Below are 10409 nucleotides of genomic sequence, written 5' to 3'. Positions count from 1 at the left end.
ACTCTGGGCGGCTTCCATAGAAACAAAAAATACAGTAAAATATCACACGTTAAAAACTTCCCTGAACAGGGCTGCCTTAAGATGTCTTCTGAATGTCAGGTAGTTGTTTATCGCTTTGACATCTGCTGGAAGGGCGTTCCACAGGGCGGGCGCCACTACCGAGAAGGCCCTCTGCCTGGTTCCCTGTAGCTTTGCTTCTCGCAATGAGGGAACCGCCAGAAGGCCCTCGGCGCTGGACCTCAGCGTCCGGGCAGAATGTTGGGGGTGGAGACGCTCCTTCAGGTATACTGGACCGAGGCCGTTTAGGGCTTTAAAGGTCAGCACCAACACTTTGAATTGTGCTCGGAAACGTACTGGGAGCCAATGTAAATAAATAAATTATTATTATTATTAATTACAGAGAACATGCTCCCAGGCAGCTGTCCCACCCAAACTACCAAGCAGACCCCTTCTGCCAATCTTAACACCTGAGAGGGTCTGTAGGGAAGGAGGCAGTCTTTCAGATATTTGCATCCTGAGTCACTTGTGACTTTAAACATTGTGAGCACTGTGAATTGGGCCAAGAAACAAACTGGCAATCAAGCCAGCTGTTCATACTATGAATACTGCTCATTCCATACCCCTGCTTGTCCCTGTGTTGGCAACTGCAGGATCCACAGGGCCTGTGCCTGGATTTAACCCTGGGATCATCAGCTGCTAACCTCTAGTACACTTTTATCCAAATGTTAACAAAATACAATGCCACGTTTGCATTCACCTCATGATAATTTCTACTACAGCTAGCACGGGGGACCTGTAGCACTGCAAATGTTATTGGGTAACTTCCAGACAACCTGTTTATTGAATATTCATCCTAATTTGTTTCCAAAAAGTTTACGGGGAGGTTAGATGATGACAGCAAGTACAATGTGCAGTAGCTGTGAAAAAGGTAAATTCCATGCTACGGATCATTAGGAAAGGAACCAAAGATAAAACTCTCAATATAATGTCATTATACAAATCTTATGGCGTGGCCACATTTGGAATACTGTGCACAGTTCTCATTTAACAATGACACTGTAGAGTTTGAAAAGGTTCAGAAAAGGGCAAGCAAAATGATCAAGAGTATGGAGGGAACTCCCCTACGAAGAAAGGCTGCAGCGTTTGGGACTTTTTAGCTTAGAGAAAAAGGCAAGAGGTGATATGATGGAGGTGTATAAAATTATGCATGGCTTGGAGAAAGTGGAGTGAGAAGACTTTCTCCCTCTCTCAGAACTCAATGAAGCTGAATATTGGAAGATTCACATTACATAAAGGACTTATTCACACAGCATAGTTGAACTATGGAACTCCCACAGGAGGCAGTGATGGCCACTAACTTAGGTGGCTTTAAATAGGATTACAGTGGTGCCTCGCAAGACGAAAAGAATCCGTTCCGCGAGTCTCTTCGTCTAGCGGTTTTTTCGTCTTGCAAAGCAAGCCCATTGACGGCTTAGCGGATTAGCGCTATTAGCGGTTTAGCGGCTTAGAAAAGGGGGGGGGGGGAAGGGAAAAAACCTGCAGGAACTCGCAAGACATTTTCGTCTTGCGAAACAAGCCCATAGGAAATTCGTTTTGCGAAGCACCTCCAAAACGGAAAACTCTTTCGTCTAGCGAGTTTTCCGTCTTGCGAGGCATTCGTCTTGCGGGGCACCACTGTAGACACATTCATGGAAGACAAGGCTATCCAAAGCTACTAGCCATGATGTTCATGTCCTGCCTCCACTATCAGAGGCAGTACACCTCTTAACACCAATTGCTGGGAATCACAGGTGGGCAGAGCTGCTGCACTCATGTCCTCCTGCTTGAAGGTTTCCCATTGAGGCATTGGGTTGGCCACTGCGAGAACAGGATGCTGGACTAGATCAATCATTGGCCTGATTCAGAAGACTCTTCTTATGTTAACAGTTTACTGAGCATTCATTCTGATTTGTTTGCAGAAACGTTAGGTGGCATTGTGTCAAGCAAGAGCCATTCCACACTTTCCAGTGCACTTTGACCTCTGCTTCCTTACTGCAAAAAGTCCTGTGGAGAACTCCCAATCAACTTTTAAGTGCCCAACCTGAACCTGCAGGTACACGACTGGCTCTCACCCCAAAATAATTACAGTATGGAAGTGTCCTTGGAGTATAAGGCCTGTTAACACTATTGGCCATGCCGGCTGTCTGCTGCAAGGTGCCCTAAAGAGCCCGATCAATATTCCATCTGCACTGGAATTTTGGAACAGCCGAAGCTGCCCCCTCCTAGGGTTGCCACCTTGTCCCAAATGTCCATGTAAAAGACTCTGAGCCTGGCCTTGGCTGGGGAGGGCGGGTATAAATAAAAAATATTATTATTATTTATTATTATTAAAATGCTACATTCCGTATTGATAGTTTTGTCCTGAATTTCAGGTCTCTCTCTCTCTCTCTCTGCCAAGTTAGGGATCCTCTCCAAATGCATGAGCTTGAAGGAGTGTGTGAAAGGTTTTAAGCTCTGGGTAGCCAAGCATAGCTTTACAAATTCATGTATGTCTGAGTGCGTGTGTGACAAATTCCAGAGGGGTCATTCTGTGAGGCTGCAATAGATTGTAATGGATTACTTTGAAGTCACTTCAGCACCAGATAGGGGGGAAATCCCCCCACCCCACCATGTATTTTGCCAGAACAAAGGTGGCAACACTAGGTAAAGGGACCCCTGACCATTAGGTCCAGTCATGGCCGACTCTGGGGTTGAGGAAGCCGGCGTACAGCTTCCGGGTCATGTGGCAGCAGGACTAAGCCGCTTCTGGCGAACCAGAGCAGCGCACGGAAATGCCGTTTACCTTTCCGCCGCAGTGGTACCTATTGATCTACTTGCACTTTGACGTGCTTTCGAACTGCTAGGTTGGCAGGAGTGTAACACTACTCCATCCCTAAATACAGTGGTATCTTGGGTTAAGTACTTAATTCGTTCCGGAGGTCTGTTCTTAACCCGAAACTGTTCTTAACCTGAAGCACCACTTTAGCTAATGGGGCCTCCTGCTACCGCTGCGCTGCCGGAGCACGATTTCTGTTCTCATCCTGAAGCAAAGTTCTTAACCTGAAGCACTATTTCTGGGTTAGCGGAGTCTGTAACCTGAAGCGTCTGTAACCCGAGGTATCATTGTACCCCTTTATAGTCCTAGGTCAGGATAACTCCCCAACGCTTGCAGAGCAAGACGGACGAGCCTGCGGGACGACGTCACCGCTTTCACTTTCTGCAAAGCTATTTACTCTCCTTTCCCCGCCCCTTTTTCCCAACGCCGAGGAAGAGACGAGCCTGCGGTCCCGCCCTCTTCATGCCCCGCCCCCTTTTGATTGGCACCCGCCTCTAGGTTTCCTCCCCTGCCTTTCCCCTCTTGGGCCGCTAGAGGGCGAGGCGAGGCCTAGCTTGAGAGGGAGGGGGGAAGAGAGTGAGGAGGAGAGGGGAAAAAATAAAATACCAGAGGCCGGCCGCTGCGCCTGCGCAGTGTGTCCGGGACGGAGGCGGCCGCGGCCCAGGCTTGGGAAAGCGGAGCGGCGGCGGCGGCGGCGGCGCCTGCTGCGGCTTGCGGCGGGGCCGGCGGCCTGGGGGAGACGCGGATGCGCCCGCGGCTGGCTGGGCTGGGCCTCGCCGGCGGGTAGCCAGGGCCGGGGAGGGGGTGAGCGTCCCTCCCCCCTCTCCTCACGAGGGGGCGGGAAGGAGGGGAGGGGGCTATGCAGCCGCCTCAGCCGCCCCCCTACGAGTTCCTCAGCGAGGAGAACGGGCAGAAATGGCGGGGGCTCCTCGTGCCGGCCCTGCGCAAGGTCAGTCGCTCGCTCGCTCCGAGCCTCCCTTTTCTCCGCCGGCGGGCGCCCCGTCATGCGCGCGCACCCCTCTCTCTTTCTCCCTCAGCCTGTCTTTTCGGTCTCTCTTGCGCGCGCACCTGGGCGGCGGGGGTGGGGGTTCGGCGGCGGGAGCCCTCTGTTACCACGGCGACAACGTCGTCTCCTAGGCAACGGGACCCCACCGCCCAATCCGCCCAGCGCTCCCCCTCCCCCTCCTTAGCGCTCGCCCGCCTCCCAAGTTTACCTCACGGAAAGGTTCGGGGGGGGGGGGCGCGCGCCAGCCACCGGTCCCGTCCCTCCAGGGAACGCCCCTTTCGCCCTCTTCCTCCAATCAGGAGGCCCCTCTGCCCTCTCCTCAGACAGCATCCCCTTCGTTTACCTCAGAGGCGCCTCGCTGCGCACCTGCGAACACACCCGCGGAGGACCTCTCCACGCCCACCCCATAATAATTCGCTCTGAGTTTCCCAGCCCCTCGCTGTCTCCACAAATAATATTTGCTGTGTTTATGGAAATATACTAATGTGTCCATATATATACAGTATATATATATATATATATATACACACATATATTCAGTATTTTTTAACCTGGGGTCCTCAAGGATACTGGCACCTTCCCCCCAGAACAGTGATGGCCAAACTTGGCCCTCCATTAGGTTTTGGGACTACAATTCCCATCATCCCTGCCCACTGGTCCTGTTAGCTAGGGATGATGGGAGTTGTAGTCCCCAAACTGCTGGAGGGCCGAGTTTGGCCATCACTGCCCTAGAAGAAAAACGTCTGGACCTGTTATCTGCCACAAACGGCCCATTAGCCTCAGGTAAAAAGGTAAAGGGACCCCTGACCATTAGGTCCAGTCGTGACCGACTCTGGGGTTGTGGCGCTCATCTCGCTTTATTGGCCAAGGGAGCAGGCGTACAGCTTCCGGGTCATGTGGCCAGCAGGACTAAGCCGCTTCTGGCGAACCAGAGCAGTGCACGGAAACGCCGTTTACCTTCCCGCCGGAGCGGTACCTATTTATCTACTTGCACTTTGACGTGCTTTCGAACTGCTAGGCTGGCAGGAGCAGGGACAGAGCAACAGGAGCTCACCCCGTCACAGGGATTCGAACCGCTGACCTTCTGATCGGCAAGCCCTAGGCTCTGTGGTTTAACCCACAGCGCCACCCGCGTCCCCGTGTCAGGGTACTATTGGCCAATTTCGCCTCTCCTTGGAAAGGGTGGAATAGATGTTGAAATAAAATACAGTGGACGCTTGGGTTGTGAACGTCATCCATGCGGGAAGCACGTTCACAACCTGCAGTGCCTCGTCTGTGCACGTGCGAGTTGCGATTCTGCGCATGTGAAAAGCACGATTTAGCGCTTCTGCGCAAGCGCCAAAACCTGGAAATAACCCTTTCTGGTACTTCTGGGTTCAGCGCGGTGTGCAACCCGAAATCACACAACCCAAGGCTTCTGTAACCCGAGGCATGACTGTAGATAAATCTTCGGTTGCCCCAGAAAGTGTCCTTAAACATGAGCTTTTCCATCATCTGCAACTAAAAACAGCTGGCACCCGCCTGGCGTTCTGCACTACAACTCCCATCAGCCCCAGCCAGTCCAGCTGTCTTGGGTTCTGATGGGGGTCTCCAGATGTTTTGGCCAAGGCAGGTGCATCCTGCTTCTCCTTCAAGCTGAGCCATCCAGGCGCTCCTTCCCCGTGTCCACAGCCCTTGGGATCTCTCTCCACACACCTGCCACCCCAATCCCAACACATCAATCTCCTTGCACTCTCCGTCACCCTGCACCTTTCTTCCCAAGACGTACAATTTTGTCCAGGCTTTAGTGGGTGAGGAGAAGAATTGAGCACGTTTCTGTTTATGCTTTCTTCTCTCCTTGCTTCCCTTGCAATGGGATATTTGCAACTGAAGTCGTTTGCTTTGATGCCATTGTTTCAGATCATGCTTATATTCCTACTCTGGGACATTTGGGTGAAGGGTGGGTTGTGAATAGCTTCTAATAAATAACATTTCTAATGCCATAGGTAAGGCCGAAGCTTTTTTAAAAAATAAAAGGATCAGATTGTGGGGTTTCTCAAAGACAAAGTGTTGGCTCCCATCTTGGAAATGTGATGGTCCTTTACAGTCACACTCCTCTGCAGAAACAATAGTGTCAGAGACCTGTTGCAAATACTCTCCACTCTCCTGCCTTTGTTCCTAAATATGCAAGTTTGCTTATTGCAAGCACTGTGCACATATTCTTCAATCGAAATACTCCATTCTTTGTAGAGCATCCACCTGCAGGTTGCAGCCCCCATTTTTGTATTTACACAGTATCTTCCATGCCCATTATGTCCCACACACACAGGAAAAAATGCACAATTGTCATTGTGTACACACACACAGATGATCATATCTGCACCATTTCCATCACGGCACAGATGTCTGTTCCCCTTTTCATATATGTACAGGATTCATGTTGCTTACTATTAGCCCAGCACTAGTCAGTCTCCAGGCACAGGAGACTGGCAAATGGCTCAGAATTATTTTGTCTGCTTGAGGCAAAAGCTGTTGCGTGGTTACAATTTTGTAACAATGGTATCCCTTCTCAGGCACTCCCCACCCACCTCTGGCAAAACTCTAGACTGAATTTGAACAAAAGACTTCTGGATAAATTTGTATCAAAACACTTTCCCAAAAGAGACTGCTGTGTAATTCTGGGTGCTTTTTTATACCCCCCCCCCACTTTCTGAAAAAGGGGGAAGAGGAACAGGGGAACCTCGAAAGCACTTTCCACTGGTTAAAGAGCAAATGCTGAGTGTCAGATTGGAAGGGAAATATTGAGTGCTAGGAACTCCACCAGATGTTCAGAAAGAACCTTGCATCTTTGTTTCTTTTGCAAAAGTATACTAACAGACGATCAAGCGCTGTTATTTCTTGCTGAAGTACAGGAGATTGTCGTATGCAACTGTGTTTATTGTAAACTGATTTGTACCTCTAGCAGCCATATATACATAGACATGTTTTTCCTTTCCATTCTGAGGGTGAGCTGCCCAGGGAGGTGTTCTTATAGCAGCTCCAGACATTAGTATGGCTGTAAAAAATTGTGTATCTCAGAAACAGAGAAGGAGGAATGAGAAGACTACTAGTACATCTTTCAGTGATGCCTTGAACATAAATCAGCAGGTGTATAGGGACTATTATTTTAAAACAAATCTATGAAAGTAAGATGCCACCTTTGTTTTTCTGTTGCATAATTACTTAGAAATAAGTCCCGCTGGGTTCAGGACTGAAATGTGTTGAAATTCTAATTTACCCTTGTAGATTCATTCTTACTGCATTTCCATTCCAATTTTCTTTTGAGTAAAGAGCAACTAAATCAAGGCTTCCTGGGAATCTCATGCAGGCTGTGATCTGATTTACAGTGGTGCCTCGCAAGACGAAATTAATTCGTTCCGCGAGTTTTTTCGTCTTGCGATTTTTTCGTCTTGCGAAGCACGGACTTTGGAAAAGCTTCAAAAATCACCAAAGTCTTCAAAAACCTCAAAAAAGGCTACCACACCGCGTGCTATGAGTTGTTCCTCGAAGTGAATGCACGGTTTTAAGAAAAAGGAAACAAACCTGCAAGACAAAGGAAACAAACTTGCAAGACGTTTTCGTCTTGCGAAGCAAGCCCATAGGGAAATCCGTCCTGCGAAGCAACTCAAAAAACGAAAAACTCTTTTGTTTTGCGAGTTTTTCGTCTTACGAGGCATTCGTCTTGCGAGTTACCACTGTACCTTTAACAAGGCAGCAGCAGCAGCAAACATCATAGGTCCTCAGCCCATTTTAGGCCCAGAAAGGGCCCAAACAGCGGTGGCAGTTTAGCATGAGCCAGCTGATGGAATGTCTTCTCAATCAATAAATAGAAAGCAATAGTTCCTTTCCCCACACAAGTAGCCGTAGTTTATCTAAAGAAATAACCTTTGATCTTACACATGGAAAACTGTTTTTAAGGCATTTTTAAGTGACATCTTTTTTGGGGGAAAGCCATGTACAGTGGTACCTCAGGTTAAGAACTTAATTCGTTCCGGAGGTCCGTTCTTAACCAGAAACTGTTCTTAACCTGAAGCACCACTTTAGCTAATGGGGCCTCCTGCTGCCGCCGCGCCGCTGGAGCACACTTTCTGTTCTCATCCTGAAGCAAAGTTCTTAACCTGAGGTACTATTTCTGGGTTAGCAGAGTCTGTAACTTGGAGTGTCTGTAACCTGAGGCATCTGTAACCCGAGGTACCACTGTAGTAGATATTTCAGATCCATCCGAAAGTATGGGCTGACTGAGTAAATACAGCATTGGTTGCGATTGTGTACAGATTTATTTCTGCTTAGAACCCATTGACCTCTATGAGATCCATATGCATGCAAATTCGCTATTTATTCCAAGTTAAAGTAACTTTTAAATGTCGCTTTACCAATTTTTATGAATGAATTGGGCTTTCACAAGCACGGCGCATCAGGTATTTCAAAGCAAAGCTTCAGTCCTATGCCTTTTTGCCTGGGAGTAAGCCACACTGAACTTTTACTTCTGGGTAAACATGTATACCCTGCCATCCTAGCAGTTCGAAAGCACGTCAAAGTGCAAGTAGATAAACAGGTACCGCTCCGGCAGGAAGGTAAAAGGTGTTTCTGTGCGCTGCTCTGGTTCGCCAGAAGCGGCTTAGTCCTGCTGGCCACATGACCCAGAAGCTGTACGCCGGCTCCCTCGTCCAATAAAGCGAGATGAGCGCCACAACCCCAGAGTCGCCCACGACTGGACCTAAGGGTCAGGGGTCCCTTTACCTTTACCTTAAACATGTATAGGGTCACCCTGCAAAAGAACATACTGAGAGACAGCTCGGCTGACACTGGAGTTCTGGAGATGACTCTATTGCATAATATGCTTTATATGTCTGCAGATTTTGGTTTTATATATTGTTGTATACCTCCCCGTGATCATTGGATGGTGGGCAGTCTAGAAACAAAATTATAGTAGCTAAAAATAAACACTGAAGGGTTTTGAGTGGCTATCCTCTTCCTCAGCCAATAGCAGAGCAGGTTTTCAATTCAGTTCCTCGTCTTTGCTTCTTCTAAGCCTATACTAACTTTGTGTTTATATGCTTTAAACTTTTCAAACACTGCATTCTGTTCACACCCAACAGAACCTTTCATCTACCCTGAGACCTAAAATCTAATGGCAGTCCAAGCTTGATAGAAGATGCATGTCAAGGATGCAGATGGGTGGAGACGTTCATCAGGGGAAAGCTATATGCAAATAAGGGAGCATGGGAGAAGGACAATATATTTTTCCCAGCACAAAGTACACATCAGCAGAAAACCCAGGGGGGAAGGAAGAAGTTAACAACTTAAGGAACAAGTTGCTGTAACACTGCTAAATGTTTATGTCAGGGAAGTAGCTGGAGTGGCAGTTAACTACACCATAATTCCAAGGCTTAATTTCTTACGTGCTTCATGCTTGATAGTGTGTCTGATGGACAGAACAGGGCTGGCTGCTTTAAGAGTTTCTGAGCCTGTCAGCAATTTTATAAATAGTTATAAGTAACTATTAACTTCGTTCTCATGTAAGAGATTTCAAAATAAACAGTCTGTACTTCAGCAATTATGTTTAACTTCTTCTACTTTAATTGGACACTTTGATCCCTTTTGCCTCCTCGTAGTCTCAGCAGAACCACTGAGTTTCTGTTTCCTAGATTAGAATAAGGGATATAATTGGAAGGTTCTCTGTTAGAGAACTTGCTGAATGACTGGCAATTCTTTAGAGCACAGCATTGTCATTTTCTCAGACCAAGGCTATGGGCAGTTCGGGAGAGACTTTTAGTTAATGAAGTAAAATTTAACTTTTATCACTGCATAGGAATTCATTTTCTCACATTTTGTTTTGGGATATGCTGGAGAAACTGGGGCTTTGAAATGATGAGCAGGGCCTTGTTGTCAGTATCTCTGTCGCTCTGTTTTCTGGTTGAATTAAAATAAAATAAAATCTTTGTGCAGGTACAGCAGCAAGTCCACCCCAACCTTTCAGCCAAGGAAGATTCCCTCTACTACATCGAGGAGTTAATCCTTCAGTTGCTAAACAAGCTATGCATTGCACAGCCACGGACTTTTCAAGATGTAGAGGTATGAATGCGAGGGAAAAGGCCCAGGTGTTTCCTTACCAAACAATGTTGGTACAAGAAAGAGGAACTGAAAAGCCCTTACTGCAATCCAAGCTGAATCATGACAGGAGCAAGACTGCTGGAGAGAATGTGGTCTGTTTCCCTGAACTGAGAAAATAGACACTGAAAATTATGCTTGCATTGTGCAGGTGCAGATCTGTGGAACAGGCAAAGCCCTGGTTTAAGGAACTGGGCAGTCTGTGCAGTTGTCTTCTGTGGCAGGAATGTATTAATCAGCAGTGTCTTCTGAGCACAAAGCAGTGCAAGGGTTGGAGAGTTGCTTTGCTCTGATGGCAAGCCCTTGTGTTCAGTGAGTTGCATTTGGCAAAACGTATATACGAGAAACTGCTTTTCTGTTGCCATATGAGGAGTGCTTGAAGGAGCTAGGTATGTTTTGCCTGGAGAAGAGGAGACTGAG

At 47.7% G+C, this 10409-nt stretch overlaps 1 protein-coding gene across 1 annotated transcript in view; it reads left to right on the top strand.

Annotated features, from left to right (window-relative positions):
- The first annotated feature begins 3592 nt into the window (after positions 1 to 3592).
- The window catches only part of SOS2 (SOS Ras/Rho guanine nucleotide exchange factor 2), a 41060-nt gene continuing 34243 nt past the window's right edge, over positions 3593 to 10409 (top strand). Inside the window, exons 1-2 of the mRNA XM_079984128.1 lie at positions 3593 to 3803; positions 9828 to 9953. Coding sequence (XP_079840254.1) covers positions 3714 to 3803; positions 9828 to 9953 — 216 coding nt within the window. The 5' untranslated portion in view covers positions 3593 to 3713. The remainder of the gene's footprint in view (positions 3804 to 9827; positions 9954 to 10409) is intronic.

The sequence above is a fragment of the Podarcis cretensis genome (genome assembly GCF_951804945.1).
Source record: "Podarcis cretensis genome assembly, chromosome: 1".
NCBI lineage: Eukaryota > Metazoa > Chordata > Lepidosauria > Squamata > Lacertidae > Podarcis > Podarcis cretensis.
The sequence above is the reverse complement of the archived record's forward strand: the minus strand, read 5'-3'. Positions and strand labels throughout refer to the sequence as shown.